This window comes from Bubalus bubalis, chromosome 18 (assembly GCF_019923935.1).
Source record: "Bubalus bubalis isolate 160015118507 breed Murrah chromosome 18, NDDB_SH_1, whole genome shotgun sequence".
Classification (NCBI taxonomy): Eukaryota; Metazoa; Chordata; class Mammalia; order Artiodactyla; family Bovidae; genus Bubalus; species Bubalus bubalis.
Genome location: NC_059174.1, coordinates 46,648,006 through 46,665,252, shown reverse-complemented (window position 1 = coordinate 46,665,252; position 17,247 = coordinate 46,648,006). Strand labels below are relative to the sequence as shown.

The window sequence follows — 17,247 nt, the reverse complement described above, 5'->3', positions numbered from 1 at the left end:
GCGAGCCAGACAGCCTGCGCCTGCGCACTGCCGGCTGGTTAGCATTCCCAGAGGTCTCCTGGGCTCCACCGCGCCCGGGCTCAATACCGGGCGGAATCGGTCGATATTGGTCGGGCGTCCACTTTTCTGATTGTGGACTACATTTCCCAGAAGTTTCGGTGGTTCGAGTCAGCTTGCGCGCCTTCTCAACTCCACCCGAGCTTGTGGGACTATCTCCCTGATTGGGGGAGGAGTGTACGTAGCCCGAGACTCATGACTTAGGTAATACTCTACCTGTGCCAGCTACCTCTGGGAGAAGGCAGTGGTAATAAGCTCAGTTCAAGCTCACCCCTAGTTAGGGGTGACTCCAACTAGGAACCGCGGTGCAAGGCAGCGCCAGAAAATTCCAGGGCATGGTCTGAGGCTAGGGGGTGGGGAGAAGCGGTGAGGGAGGGGAGTGATTGTGGGGATGTCTGGTTAGGATCCAGCCCGAGGCCATCTTGTCCCTCGCGAATGCGGTGCTGAACTACCTTTCCCAGAGGTCGCCGCGTTCTCGGGCCGGCGGCTCTGCGCGGAGCGGTAACGGGAGCTGGGTGTTAGTCACTGAGCTGTTCCCGACGACTGACGCCTTGCAAGGGAGATTGGAGGTGAAACATCCAGAGGTCTGGGCGGGGTTGGAGACTGAGTATTGTCTGTTCAGGCTGAACGGGCGAGGTTGGAGAGGGAAGCGTCGGTTATTATGTATGACAGTATGTCCTTGTGATGGGTGTCCTTATGACTGTGTGTGGTACCGTGTGTGTAGCTTTATGCTGGTGAGTCTGCGAGGTATGATTGTTAATGTGCGATCGTGTGTAATACTGTGTGCTAGTGTGGGTTATCCTGTGACTCTGTGCCCCTGTGATGGGTGTGTGGATTGTTTCTGTGTGACCGTATATATTCCTGACCGTATATATTCCTGTTTGTGTGCATGCATAGGGAGCTTTGTTATTATACTTATGTGACTGCGCGCTGGTGGGGATTGTGGCTGTGCAGCACTGTGTGCGGAAGGGAAGGGGAGTCTGTGACTGAGACTGTTACACCTTTGTGTCTTCTGATTGGTGAATCTGGAGAGACTGTGTCGGTGACCGTGTGTCACATATAGTCATATATGAGACACAGGATAGCTCTGCGCTTTGCCAGTTAAGACCCTGACTCTTCTGTATGGCTTTATAGTTGAGATGGAAGCCTGGGATCTCCTCTGAGAAGCCCTGGTCAGGGAGGGGCAAGTGAGCTAGATACCCTTGTCATCTGGACCTCAGAAAAGGTTTGTTATCTCCTTGTCTCATCTGTGTCTGTTAACCAGGCTTAATGAGTCTGTCCCTTGTGGTTCATAGCCAGTGAACACACCAAGTACTTAAAAAAATAATAATTTTATTTATTTATTGGCTGTGCTGCATCTTCCTTGTTTTTTGAGCTTTTCTCTAGTTGCAGGGAGCGGGGTTATTGTCTAGTTGCAAAGCAGTTTTCTCACTGCAGTGGCTTCTTTTATTGCAGAGCACCGGGCTGTAGGGCCCACTGGCTTCAGCAATTACGACCAGAATGCTCAGTGGTTAGCTCAGGGGCTCCAGAGCACAGGCTCGGTAGTTGTTGGGCACAGGCTTAGTTACTTGGAGGTATGTGAGAATCTTCCCAGATCAGGGAGTGAACCCCTGTCTCCTGCATTGGCAGGCGGATTCTTTTACCATTGAGCCACCAGGGAAGTCCCACATAAAGTACTTTGGATTAAAGCAGAAGCATTTATTGGTTGTGACAGTAAGAAGACAGGGAGCCAGCTCTCAAAGCACTGTCTGTGCAAAGCTGGATGGGGAAGTTTTAAACCTGGAGCACATACATAGTACTAAAAGGGCTGCTGCTGCTGCTGCTGCTAAGTCACTTCAGTCCTGTCCGACTCTGTGCAACCCCAGAGACTGCAGCCCACCAGGCTCCCCCGTCCCTGGATTCTCCAGGCAAGAACACTGGAGTGGCTTGTCATTTCCTTCTCCAATGCAATGAAAGTGAAAAGTGAAAGTGAAGTCGCTCAGTCGGGTCCAACTCCTAGTGACCCCATGGACTGCAGCCTACCAGGCTCCTCCGTCCATGGGATTTTCCAGGCAAGAGTACTGGAGTGGGGTGCCTTTGCCTTCTCCGACTAAAAGGGCAGGCATGGTAAAAAGACAAAAGCTGCTCTAGGTTGCAAAAAAACTGCAAGCAAAGTGTTCTGGTTGTTTGTGTGCACTGTAACCTTTTTAAAACATCTAGTGTTTGGAACTTGCTGTAATTTAACAATTTCTGCAAAACAATCATACTTTGGTTTAACCCCATCCTTTCCCTACTGCTGCCTAGCTAATATATCCTTCAACAAGAGAAATCTCCAAGGAGGAGAAAATAATGGTTATGATATCTATAAGTTATATATAAGATGGCTTGGTATTTTCCCTTTATTTCTAAAATGCTTTATTTTTTCTGGAGTTGGTTTTTTTCCTTTCTTGGCAGACTTCTAACAGAGACCCATGAAGTAAACTAAAGCCTACTATTTTTCTTTGCACTTCCTAATTTTTAAAATTAATATGTATGCTGAGTATTTTGGTTTTACATATGTACACATATGCAATCATGTAGATACATATACATGTGTATATACTTGCATTTTTAATATTTTCATTTAAGTGATGTAACTTTCCACATAATTGAAAGTTATTTGAGAATATTTTTAATATTACACAGTGTTGTTTTGTCATATGTGATTAATGCAATAGTCATTGTCTCCTTTATTGCTATAAAAATTCTGATTTTGTTTGAGGGGGCACTGTGCCAAACAACAAATAGGGGGGGAAAAAAACACTTTACATGTTTCGGATGTAAACAAAAGCTGTTAGATTGGATTTCTTAGACAGTTCTTTAAAGAGGGGAATGTGGGGAAGGCTCAGTGGACATGTATTCTTTTAGCCTTCTTCCTTTTCTCCTTCCTGCCTGGAAAGTGGATATAGTGCTGTTCATGGAGCAGCCATCATATAACCATGCATCCACGAGGAAAGGAAGGGTAAGAGAATTAAAGTACTATACTAAATGAAAGTAGAGGATTTTAAATAGTGTATATTGTATGAAAGTTATTTCATAAACAAAACAAAATTTACCTATAGGTGCATGGAATAAATAGTAGCATTTCAATTCTCTTCATGGTAATGTTGACTGAAAAACACAATGTGATAGCCATGAGTTTCAGTTTTATTTGAATACTTACTGAGCACTATAGCCTGGGAGACAGCCTCTCAGATAGCTCTGAGAAATTACTCTGAAGGTGTACATGTGATTAAAGACACATCTTGGTAGACGGTTATTGCCAGTCATGAAGAATAGATATCTTGGTTAATGATTTTAGTGCTTTCCTAAGTATGGGAAGATGCAAAAATCCAAGTTCATTAAAAAATTCTCCTGAAATAGTTCTAAATAAAGGCTCATTTTCACAGAGCACAGAATGACTGATCCTGAATTTCTGTTCAGTTCAGTTCAGTCGCTCAGTTGTGTCTGACTCTTTGCAACCCCATGGACCACAGCACACCAGGCCTCCTGGTCCATCACCAAATCCCGGAGTTTACCCAAACACATGTCCATCAAGTCAGTGATGCCATCCAACCATCTCATCCTCTGTTGTCCTCTTCTCCTCCTGCCTTCAATCTGTCCCAGCATCAGGGTCTTTTCCAATGAGTCAGCTCTTTGCATCAGGTGGCCAAAGTATTGGGGTTTCAGCTTCAACATCAGCCCTTCCAATGAACACTCAGGACTGATCTCCTTAGAATGGACTGGTTGGCTCTCCTTGCAGTCCAAGAGACTCTCAAGAGTCTTCTCCAACACCAAAGTTCAAAACCATCAATTCTTCTGCGCTCAGCTTTCTTTATAGTCCAACTCTCACATCCATACATGACTACTGGAAAAACCATAGCCTTGACTAGATGGACCTTCATTGGCAATGTAATGTCTCTGCTTTTTAATGTGCTATCTAGGTTGGTCATAGCTTTCCTTCCAAGGAGTAAGCGCCTTTTAATTTCATGGCTGCAGTCACCATCTGCAGTGATTTGGGAGCCAAAAAAAAAATAAAGTCTGTCACTGTTTCCACTATTTCCCCATCTATTTGCCATGAAATGGTGGGACCAGATGCCATGATCTCAGTTTTATGAATGTTGAGCTTTAAGCCAACTTTTTCACTCTCCTCTTTCACTTTCATCAAGAGGCTCTTTAGTTCTTCACTTTCTGCCATAAGGGTGGTGTCATCTGCATATCTGAGGTTACTGATATTTCTCCCAGCAATCTTGATTCCAGCTTGTGCTTCAACGAGCCCAGCATTTCTCGTGATGTACTCTGCATAGAAGTTAAATAAGCAGGGTGACAATATACATCCTTGACGTACTCCTTTTCCTGTTTGGAACCAGTCTGTTGTTCCATGTCCAGTTCTAAGTGTTGCTTCCTGATCTGCAGAGAGATTTGTCAAGAGGCAGGTCAGGTGGTCTGGTATTCCCATCTCTTTCAGAATTTTCCACAGTTTATTGTGATCCACACGGTCAAAGGCTTTGGCATAGTCAATAAAGTAGAAATGGATGTTTTTCTGGAACTCTCTTGCTTTTTTGATGATCCAGCAGATATTGGCAATTTGATCTCTGGTTCCCCTGCCTTTTCTAAAACCAGCTTGAACATCTGGAAGTTCACGGTATTGCTGAAGCCTGGCTTGGAGAATTTTGAGCATTATTGTACTAGCGTGTGAGATGAGTGCAATTGTGCGGTAGTTTGAGCATTCTTTGGCATTGCCTTTCTTTGGGATTGGAATGAAAACTGACCTTTTCCAGTCCTGTGGCCACTGCTGAGTTTTTCCAAATTTGCTGGCATATTGAGTGCAGCACTTTCATGGCATCATCTTTCAGGATTTGAAGTGGCTCTACTGGAATTGCATCACCTCCACTAGCTTTGTTCATAGTGATGCTTCCTAAGGCCCACTTGACTTCACATTCCAAGATGTCTGGCTCTAGGTGAGTGATTATACCACTGTGATTATCTGGGTCATGAGGATCTTTTTTGTACAATTCTTCTGTGTGTTCTTGCCACCTCTTCTTAATATCTTCTGCTTCTGTTAGGTCCGTACCATTTCTGTCCTTTATTGAGCCCGTCTTTGCATGAAATGTTCCCTTGGTATCTCTAATTTTCTTGAAGAGATATCTAGTCTTTCCCATTCTATTGTTTTCCTCTGTTTCTTTGCACTGATCACTGAGGAAGATTTTCTTATCTCTCCTTGCTATTCTTTGGAACTCTGCATTCAAATGGGTATATTTTTCCTTTTCTCCTTTGCTTTTCAGCTCTCTTCTTTTCACAGCTATTTGTAAGGGCTCCTCAGACAGCCGTTTTGCTTTTTTGCATTTCTTTTCCATGGGGATGGTCTTGATCCCTGTCTCCTATACAGTGTCACAAACCTCTGTCCATAGTTCATCAGGCACCCTGTCTATCAGATCTGGTCCCTTAAATCTATTTCTCACTTCCACTGTATAATCGTAAGGGATTTGACTTAGGTCATACCTGAATGTTCTAGTGGTTTTCCCTCCTTTCTTCAATTTAAGTCTGAATTTGGCAATAGGGACTTTATGATCTTAGGATGTTTTATTGTAGTCAGCAACTATAGAGGCTAATGACTTGATTGTACAACTGGATGGTGATTTGCAATTCTCCCTTTTTGGTAATAAATTCAACCAATGTTTGGGAGACATTTGTGACCAATTTGTCCCACAATGCTAGAAAGACTCATTCCTAGATCAGGTCAGGACTTCGTTGTTCAGTTCAGTCGCTTAGTCGTATCTGACATTTGCAACCCCATGGACTGCAGCACGCCAGGCTTCCCTGTCCATCAGCAACTCCCGGAGCTTACTCAAACTCATGTCTTTAGAATCGGTGATGCCATCCAACTATCTCAACCTCTGTCATCCCATTTTCCTCCCGCCTTCAATCTTTCCCCAGTGTGGAATTACTGGACTAGGCAATGTTAATGATAGTCATAAGACTCACTGTACCCTCATCTGTCATACTAGTCAGTTATTGTCTAGGAATTGATTCCCTCTTGCTGCTTCTTCCCATATCTAGAGTTACACTACTACAATCATTTTGATCATATATATATATATAACTATATTTGGTTAATTGTTCAAGTTGCATAGTCATCATTATCTTTATTGGAGGCTCAGTCACACATTTGGTAATTCAAAAAACAATAATTTTGTAAAATAGGCAGAGTGTAAGTAGAACAACCAGTAGCATAAGGTCATAACTAAGAATTTAAACCAAGAACTTCCATTCAGCATGGCCCAGTATATTCTTAGTCATCTGACCCAGTCTATTCCTTACCAATTGCTGTCTTTAAAGGTAATGATATATAAGCATTGTTCATAAGGCACTCAGCCTGATTTCCTAGTGTTATTAAGCTGATTATCTTTAGTATGATTTAATTGTTCCCAACAAGCATATTGTTCTGTTAAACTTAAATGATCATAGCCTGTTAGCTATATAAAGCCATCACATAACAGAAGGAGGGGCCCTCCTAATAATTGGAAACTTATATTCTTTCACTGAAATTTAGCTCGTTGCTCTGAGCTTGAGTAACTTTGAAAGAAAATTCATACTTATGGCTAGGGTCAGAGCAAGTATGATTGACTGGCCAACTGAGGGGGTCCCATCTAGTAATATCAATAGTGGCCCAAACAGAACTATAACTTCTTTCTTCTACAATAAATTTCCTGAGGGCTATCAACTCATTGCCTTGGAGAGGAGAAATCCACCAAGGTAACTCAGAAGTTCTGGACATAGGTAATTGACTATAAGCCCAACAGTTGGATTAATTTTTAAATTCTGCATAGGATTTTGCCTGCAATAGAAAACATTTGATTCATATGCAAAAGTCCAGTATATCAAGAGAACACTATAAATTATCATATAGGTTAGGTTCTGAATCTTGGGATAGCTTTTTATTTCTGATGTTGTCTTCTTGTCCTGGTGTGAGTGTCATTTCCTTTCTGAGCACTGTTTTAAAGTGAGTTTGAGTTCAGTAGTCTGCTATATAGATCAGTATAGTGCAGGGGCCCATTTTAAGTGGGAAATATTCCAAGAGTCAGTTCTTTCATTTTTGCTGCACATCAAGTAGTTTGAGTTCTTTTTTTTTCATTTTTAAAATTATATATTTTAAATTTTTATTTTTGACTGCACTGGGTCTTACCTGCTGTACATGGGCTTTCTCTAGTTGTGGCAAGTCGGAGTGGGGCGTGGGGGGCTACTCTCTAGTTACAGTGCATGAGCTTCATTGCAATGCATGTAGCTTCTCTTGTTGAAGAGTGCAGGCTTCATTTAGTAGCTAGGGCTCATGGGCACTAGAGTCCTAGATACCATTTTGAGATAGTGATTTTGTTTCCTTCAAGCATTACCCAGAAGTGAAATTACTCAATTCTATGATAATTGTATTTTTAAACTTTTGAGAAACTTCTGTTTTCCTTAGTGGCTGTGCCAGTTTACATCCCTACCATCAGTGCACAAGGGTTCCCTTTTCTCCACATCTTCACCAACACTTGTTATTTCTTGTCGTTTTGGTGATAGCTATTTTAACAGATGTAAGATAGTATCTCATTCTGGTTTTGAGTTGTATTTCCCTGATGATTAGTGAGGTTGAACATCTTTTCATGTACATGTAGGTCATTTGTTAGAATTCTTTGGAAAATGTCCATTAAGATCATCTACACATTTTTTATTTGGATTATTATTTTGCTATTGAGTTGTATGAACTTTATATATTTTCCATTTAAACCCCATATGATATGTAATCTGCAAATATGTTGTTCTATTCCATAGGTTGCCTTTTCATTTTGTTGTTTCCTTTGCTGTACAGAAACTTTTTAGTTTGATGTAGTCTCACTTGTTTATTTTTGCTTTTGTTGTCAAATCCAAAAAGTCATTGCTAAGACTGAAGTTTGAAAGCTTACCCCCCTTAGGAATTTTGTGATTTCAGGTCTTATGTTCAATTCCTTGATCCGTTTGAGTTGATTTTGTGTACAGTGTAAGACAGTGGCTCAGTTTCATTCATTTACACGTGGTGTCCAATTCTCTAAGCACCATTTATGGAAGAGAATATCCTTGTGTCCAGTTTTCCCAGCACCACTTAGGGAAGAGAATATCCTTTTCCCATTGTATATTCTTGGCTTCTTTCTCATTAATCATAACAATGTCTGGGTTTGTTTCTGGGCTCTCCATTCTGTTTCACTGATTTACATGTCAGTTTTTATGCCAATACCATATTGTTTTGATTCCTAAGGCTTTGTAATACCATTTAAAATCAGGATTATTTTATATTTCTGTGAAAAATGCCATTGAAATTTTATATAGTTGTGTTAAATCTGAAAAATCTTTGGGGGTAACATGGATATTGAAAAATATTAATTCTTACAACCCATAAGCACAGAATATTTTTCCATTTATTTATGTCTCCTTCAGTTTGTTTTGTCAAAGTCATAGTTTTCAGTGTACAGGTCTTTAACCTCCTTGGTTAAATTTATTCCTAGGTATTTCATTTTTTTTAAATACTGTTTTATAAAAAAATAAAATAAAAAAACATAAAAATACTGTTTTATTGATCTATAGTGTTCTTGCCTGGAGAATCCCAGGGACGGGGGAGCCTGGTGGGCTGCCGTCTCTGGGGTCGCACAGAGTCGGACACGACTGAAGCGACTTAGCAGCAGCAGCAGTGATTTACAATATTGTATTAGTTATAGGTATATTATATAGAGATTCAAATTTTTTTAAATTATATTCCATTTAAAGTTATAAAATATTGGTTATATTCCCTGTGCTGTACAATATATCCTTGTAATTTATTTATTTTATACATAGTAATTTGTATCTTTACCCCCTACCCTTGCCTTGCTCCTCCCCCTTCCCTCTTCTCATTGGTAACCACTACTCCTCTGTATCTGTTTGTTATATTTATTCATTTGTTTTATTTAATAAGTGGTATCCTATAGTACTTATGTTTCTCTGTCTGACTTATTTCACTAAGTGTAATCCCCTCTAGGTCCATCCATGTTGGTCCTAGTGGCAAAATTTCATTCTTTTCTATGGCTGAGTAGTGTTCCATTGTGTATATGTATGTGTGTGTGTGTGTGTGTGTGTGTCTTATTGATTTATAGTTGATTTACAATATTAGTTATATACATGTGTGTGTGTGTGTGCATACCCCACATCTCCTTTATCCATTCTTTATCCATTCATCTGGACACTTACTTAGGTTGACTCCGCATCTTAGTTGTTATAAATACTATAGTGCTGCTATGAACACTGGGGGCATGTTTCTGCTGCATTTGGAGTGATAGTTTATATATTGCCTCTGTAAATGCCTACCAGATAATAAGGGGAGGAATAGCACCTAATAAGTGCTGTGTCACAACAGTCAATGCCCCAGTCATACTTGCACCCTCTCAGTGGACCTGCCAGCCAGGAAATGAGGTGTGCTTCACGATTCTTGGGCTAGGATGGCAGTCAGTGTTCCACTCAGGTATACAGTCTTTATAGATGTCTGTTATTAATGGGCAGGGATGGCTGTCAGGTCTCTGTTCACACACATAGCATCTGCATGTGCCTCTGCAGATACTTACTGGCAAAAAGGGAGGATGGTGCTGCTAGATGTCATGCATAATAGTGTGAAAGACTGGCATTTTTAAAGTGGTTAGCCAGTGTAGAGTTGGCATTGTCAATAGGGTTTTGTTCTGCAGGTCAGCAACCTTCTCAGCCCTTTGGATAGGAAAAGCAAGTATACATTAGACGTTTTATTTTGTTGTTGTTGTTTAGGGTTTTGGTAGTTATTTGCACTTGGTGGTATTTCTAATTTCAAGCTTCTCAGGTGCTCAGGTTGGAATATATGGGAAGACAAAACAACAAAACACCCAATTCTCCACCAGGGAACTCACCACTGGGCTGGGTTTTTCCTCAAATCCTAAGGTCAATCCAGTTGACCTTCATTTTTCCAACTTGTAGTTTCTTTCTTATCTTTGCTCTTTGCACATATGAGATTTTTTTTTTTCCTCCTTCTAAGATTCTCTCTTTATCATGGATTTTAATCAATGTAGTTATGAGTCCTTGGGAATAGTTGTGCCCCCGACCCCACCCCCACCCCCCTCTGCCTTGTTTCTTGTGCTTGGAATGGGTTGAACTTAGATCTGTGGGTTTACAGTTTTCATCAAATTTGGAAAGTTTTCAGCAATTATTTCTCCAATTATTTTTTTGTCCCCTGCCCATTCTTCTTCCTGTCTTTCAGGGATCTCTACTACACATCATTAGGCTAGATGAAGTTGTCCTACAGCTCTCTTCTCATTCTATAGTTTTTATTGCTATGTCTTCAAATTTGCTAATGCTTGCTTTTGGAGTGTTTAATCGATTAATCCTATTAACTGTATTCTCAGACACTATGTTTTTAACCTCTAGATTTGTTTGAGTCTTAAATATTTTCCACATCAGTACTTACCAAGATCAATCTCTCTTGTTCCTTTTTGGACATGCAGGATATAGTTTTGTACTGCTAGTATCTATTAACAAATACAAAATCTTGTAAATCAAATACAAAATCTATGTTTGTCATTTCTGGATTTGTTTCTATTGATTTTTCTACTTAGTCATGTGTGCCTGCTTATAAAACTTATTTACTACCAGGCAGTATGAAAGTTACCCTCAATATCCTTGGTACTTTTACATTTCTATAAATATACTCAAGTTTTGTTCTGTAATATACTTATGATACTTGAGAACAGTTTGTTCAAGATTTGCTTTAAGCTCTGCTGGCTGGGACCAGGAAAGCCTTAGTCTAGTGCTAACTTGCCTCTCTACTGAGGCAATAGCTTTTTGAGTAATCTAACCAGTGCCCTGTGAATTATGAAGTTTAACCTTCTTGCTCATGGGGACACAAACAATTCCTGACCCTGTGTGAGCTCCAAGGATTGCCTTTGCTCTTAAGCATTTCTTTTGCTGGTCATAGGTGGTCTCCTTGATCCCCTGCAGTGATTAGAACTTGACTAAATACTCGGCCCTGCAAACTTTAGCCATCACTGCCTCCCTGGACTCTCAGCTCCATCTTTTCTACTTAAGGGGGTTGGTTACAAAGCTTCTGTATATTACCCCTCCCAGTGCTGAGATGTGGAAATGCTCTCTAAGCAGTACACTGGGTCAAATGTGTGGACCACATTTGTTTGTTTATACTTTGTTAGGCATGACCATTCTGTTGTCTGGTGTCCAATGTCTGAAATTATGTATATCTCATACTTTAGTGTTTGTTATTTTAGGCCGGAAGTAAATCCAGCCTGTATTATTCCCATTTTTGGCTGCAAACAATGTTAAAAAAAAAAAATTCTGTGCTTAAAAATTGCAAGAAAGCAGAGCTTCCATATACCATTCTCCCAATTTGCCTAATACTAACATTTTACATTACCATAGTATAATGATGGAAATCAGGATATTAACATTGGGCACAATACTATCAAACAAATGACAAGCCTTGATTGGCTTCCATCAAGTTTTCTCCACTAATTTTCCAAAAATTGAATTCACAATCCTATGTTGTATTTTGTTCCCTTGCCTTTTATAACCTGGAAAGGTTATGAACTTTTGGAGAACTGGGCAGGTTATTTTACAAAAGGTTCTGCATTTTGGATCTGCCTGCAGTTCTCACATTATTAGGACACAGTTATGCATGTTTTGGTCTTCCCAGGTAGCACTAGTGGTAAAGAACCTGCCTGCCAATGCAGCAAACGTAAGAGACACGGTTCAATCCCTGGGTTGGGAAGATCCCTTGGAGGAGGGCATGGCAACCCACTCCAGTATTCTTGCCTGGAGAATCCCATGAACAAAGGAGCCTGGGGGGCTATGGTCCATTGGGTCACAAAGAGTCGGACATGACTGAAGCGACTTAGCACACAGCACATGCATGTTTTCGTGAGAAGACTACCCAAGTCTTTGCCCTTCTTAGTGAATCACCTTGATGCCAGTGTCTCCATTGGTGATTATTTGGGTAAAGGTGCTGTAAGCAATGTTTTATCTTTGTAATTAAATACTTGGGAGAGATATTATGAGATAATTCTAATATCCCATTTTTCCCTTATACTTTCACCTTCATATTTACCATTCATCAATGGATTTTTTTATATAATTATAAAATTATGGTGATTTTCTATTTTCCTCATTCCCTTTATGAAGTAGAATTCTTCATCATTAAATTGAACCAGAATTCTTCCTTTGGGGTAGCTAATTTCATGGTTCATGGCAGCAATAAACAGAATAGGTCAGGAACATCTCCTGTATTTGGGGGGAAAAAAAACCAAAGCTTCCAAGTAGTGTAGGGAACATGTGGAAAGGATAAAGGAGGAAATGAAAGAAAAAAAAAGAAAATGGAAACAAGTAAAGTTTTGTCAATTTGAGCACCATGAACAAGAATCAAAAACAACAGTTTACAACAATAATTATATTCTGGTTTATCAGATTACCAGATTGTGAAGTGACACGAGCTCATAACAAAGTTCAAAGAAAAAATATTAATGATATATGACCAAAATGTAGCTATAAGTACAAATAAGGGAGACAATAAGAATGTTGTATTAATTTTTTAGTTTATTCATTAGCATTCCAAAAAATAAGTATCAAGACACATGTTTATTTTACTTGTCATTAATTTTAAGTCTGTATATAAGGTTTTGATAGCTCACTGTTTTAATTTGCTCAAGCAAGCAAAAAATATTAAACCACAAGAAGAATTGTGGGGCAAGTAGTTCTGGAGTACTACCCAAGAAGAGGGAAATTAATCAGCACTGATGGTAACTTAGAATAACCAGTTAGAGTTGGATAGAAGAGTAACTCACCAGTGTGGTAACATGATAGCTCAGTAAGTAGAGTGAGGTATTGATACCAATATTAATAATTATAATATAGTTGAACTATTTCAAAGATATGAAATAGCAAGTATCCTAATAAGGGTAGTAACAGAGACTCATTCTTTTATTCTGTAGGACATGAACTACCTATCAGTTATATACTTTTATTAACTGCTAGCTTAAATAAAATACTAATAAGGAATATGTAAGGGAAGCATAGCTCAGTAATACCCAATTAGAAAACAGCTTACTTACTACTGCTGATCATGCAAAACTGGGCAGGACACCAATCTCAAAAGTTAGAATCTAATGAATGATAGTGATGTAAATATATGTAAATATAACAGGTAAATAGTCTTATAAAAAATCTATTAACCAGTGTGGCTTTTGATCACTTTGATTAACAACCAGGTCAACTTTCCTAAGAAAGAGATGATGGGTGGTTAAGATTTGCAACCTTATTAGCTGTCTTATTTTCTTTTTCATCTTTTTTTTCTGAGTCAGCTGAGACTGCTAAAATCAAAGGTCTACTGATAGTCCAACTGCCAACCACAGTAAGACAACACTGAGTGGGAATAACAGGGAAAATTATAATTATAAAACCCAATCAAAGCCATGCAATAGTAGTGTTTATAAACCCTCTTTATTTAAGTTTAGTGATCAATTTATAATCCTTGCAATAGCTGTAAAGTTTCCCCTCCATTTAAAGCTACTAAGAGACTGCTAAGATTGGGTTAGAATATTTTATGAAATATTTAAAATGCCATTTCATTTGGATCCTGACTGGTACTGCCTAGAGGTGAAAAGGTTCCTTAAAGGAATTATGTTGCAGGAGGTATTTAGGGAAATCTGTTGTGTCAAAACAACATAGAAACTCAAAAAGAACTCAAACATTTGATGATAATGGAAAGTTTAAACATCTACCATTAAAACAAAATCAATAGAAAACAAATCTACACGAACACCTTGCAGGACCACAATACTTTACAACCACATAGTATCTGAGAGTTCTGGCTCTTTGGAGAAGATAGTTATACCATATATAACAAGCAAAAAATTAGAATGCAAAAGATATATCTGAGCAATATTACAGAACAGTAAGCCAAAAACAATAGCCAAAAAAACAAAAACACAAGCACCAAAAGTAACTAAGCAAAACATCCATGGATAAACTCATATGAAAGATAACTCAAATAATTGATAATTAGGAGAATACATTTCTCACATTTAAAAAATGGATTAACAGGGACCATCCTATGTGAATGGATATTCAGAATGTTGATTGATAAAAAAAGGAGAAATATTTGGCGCTATTGAACAAAGCTGAAAGTATTTATCTCATGAATGAACAATTCTGCTTCTAGAATGGCCATAAATTCTGAAAACAGTTTTAAAAGAGAGTGAATCTTGTCAATAAATACACAGGTTTTTTTCAGTGAAACTCAGAAACAAATAGGCTTTATACTCTTTCATTCAAAAGACTCCTCCTTAGTATAACTTGTCCAGTATCAAGTAAGGTGCCTGCCCATACTAAAAGCATTACCACATTCCTTACATTCATAGGGTTTCTTACCATTGTGAGTTCTCTGATGTTTTGTAAAGGATGAACTATGTCTAAAGGCCTTCCCACATGCTTTACATTCATAAGGTTTCTCTCCAGTATGAATTCTCTGATGTTCAGTAAGGGCTGAACTGTGTCTAAAAGCTTTCTCACATACCTTACATTCATATGGTTTCTCACCACTATGAATTCTTTGATGTTGAATAAGAGCTGAAGTAAGTCTAAAGAACTTTCCACATTCTTTACATTCATAAGGTTTCTGACCACTGTGAATTCTCTGATGTCGAGTAAGTTCACTTCCTACTCCAAAAGCTTTCCCACATTCCTTACATTTATATGGTTTCTCGCCAGTATGAATTCTCTGATGTCTGGTCAGGGATGAACTATTTCTAAAGACCTTTCCACATGCCTTGCATTCATAGGGTTTCTTACCAGTATGAATTCTTTGATGTCGAGCAAGTTCTCTACAGACTCCAAAAGTCTTCCCACATTGTTTACATGCATAAGGTTTTTCACCAGTATGAATTCTCTGATGTTCAATAAGCTGTGAGCTAATTCTAAAGACCTTCTCACATTGAATACATTTGTATGGTTTCTCACCAGTATGAATTCTCTGATGTTCGGTTAGCTGTGAATGAAATCGAAAATCCTTGCCACATTCCATACATTTGTAAGGTTTCTCATCAGTATGGATTTTCTGATGTCTAGTAAGTTGTGCATGCACTCTAAAAGATTTCCCACAGAAAGTGCATTCATAGGGTTTCTTACAATCCTGAATTCTTTGAAATGAAGTGATTTCTTCAATTCCTCTAAAAGTCCTTCCATATTCCTTACATTTATAGCACTTATGATCATCATGGTGTACACTAAGGGCTTCATAAAAACTAAATACATTCCCACATTCCATACATTTACAAGGTTTCACACCAGTATGAATATTCAGTTGTAGGGTATAGGGGTCATCTACTCCAAAAGTTTCCCAATATTTACTACATTCAGAGGTTTTTTTACCACTATGTATTTTCTCATATTCATCAACACTTAATTCACAACTAAGGACCTTCCCATACTGCTTATATTCAAAGGGCTTCTTGCTATCATGAAATCTCTGATGTAATGTAAGAAATTTGTGATTTTTGTAACTGGGTACCTTTTCAGACATGATTTTTATTTGACTGAAACATCCCACTTCAGGTCTTTGTACTTCAGTCTTCCTTTGGCTTTGCCAATCATTTCTAAAAATGGTGTTCTGAAGGCCAACTAATTTACTGTTTTCTTTTACTTCCCACTGAGAATTATTTTTTTCAAGAATGTCCTTGTCTACAGATAAAGTCTTTGTGTCATACTTGGATTCCAAGTCTGAAAGAAAGGGAAAAGAAAAATTTCTTTTTTCATGTGTCACAAAAATAAAAGTTATAAAATGCACAGTAGAAAAACTGAAAATAATTCACAGCATAAATGGATGACTAAAATATTGTTATAAAGTTTGAAGAAAGGTAAAGAAAGCTCAGAGAAGGATAAGAGCATAATAACATAAGGATGTGAAGTTTGTGATAAGAGATATGGATTGGCAGTGGGTCTGAAATTTTGGTGTTGGATTGTCACCTAGTAAGCTTGTCAAAGGCAATGGCAACCCACTCCAGTCCTCTTGCCTGGCAAATCCCCTGGACGGAGGAGCCTGGTAGGCTGCAGTCCGTGGGGTCGCTAGGAGTCAGACACGACTGAGCGACTGAGCGACTTCTCTTTGACTTTTCACTTTCATGCATTGGAGAATGAAATGGCAACCCACTCCAGTGTTCTTGCCTGGAGAATCCCAGGGACAGGGGAGCCTGGTGGGCTTCCGTCTATGGGGGTCACACAGAGTCGGACACGACTGAAGTGACTTAGCAGTAGCAGTAAGCTTGTCAAACACTGATGTTCCTGAACTAATCCATAATCCAGATAAACTGAATCAACATTTACAAACATGGAATTTAGTTATTGGCTATCTTGTAGAGATACTGCGAATCAGATGAAAATTTGATAATCTATACATTCTAACAGTTTTCTGAGATTTTTCTTTTATAACACAATCCCAATACTTTACCATGGATAACAAGGTTGTGCTTGTAAGACAGTACTTTAATCCATTATCCCCTTTCACCTAATATTTTTTCACCTCCTACATCAAACCACATTTCCTATCATTTAGAGATACCCACAAGATGTTTCATTTCTCAGAAACGGATTCCTTATATACCATCTCCTTTTCATTGTCCAGGTCTAAAAGTTAGTACCCTCAGAAATGATGTACTACTAGCTGACTCTAATTAAGTTCATATATCCATCTCTATTCCAATATCTAGTTCCTTGCCCTCATACCCATTTTTTTACAATTTCGTATTCTGAAATTTACTCTGTTGTCATACTGTTTATTTCCTTATTCCTTAAACTTCAAAAAGACAAAATCATTATTTTATGTCCCACTGAATATCAAGGCTCAAGGTCATAGTAGTTGACAGTTACAAGAAAAGTAAATCACTGGTTGAAAGGAATCTAAGAATAAAAGCAAATACTACAAATATGTCACTGGAGAATACAACTATCAAAGTAACTATAAGAATAGTGCAATAGTTAACAGCATGCCTCCATGCTTTTAAAAATATCACACTATACTATAGTGGTTTTATATACACAAATTTATATACATATGAAATTTCTAATATAGTAAGACATATGTATATATATAAGTGTTTATAAATGATTGTTTTCTCATTGCCTCTCTAC

General features: G+C 38.6%; 2 protein-coding genes across 3 annotated transcripts in view; one reads left to right on the top strand and one right to left on the bottom strand.

Moving 5' to 3' along the window:
- Positions 1-17,247, bottom strand: part of ZNF529 (zinc finger protein 529) — an 87,039-nt gene that overhangs the window by 51,338 nt on the left and 18,454 nt on the right. The window contains 2 exon segments of the mRNA XM_045163251.1: positions 10,770-10,781; positions 14,452-15,840. Coding sequence (XP_045019186.1) covers positions 10,770-10,781; positions 14,452-15,840 — 1,401 coding nt within the window.
- The window catches only part of ZNF567 (zinc finger protein 567), a 120,446-nt gene continuing 103,272 nt past the window's right edge, over positions 74-17,247 (top strand). The window contains exon 1 of one of the 2 annotated variants that reach the window (XM_044931258.2): positions 74-626. The gene's annotated coding sequence lies outside the window, so the exon portion shown is untranslated. The remainder of the gene's footprint in view (positions 627-17,247) is intronic. The other variant, XM_044931256.2, reaches the window with a different exon arrangement.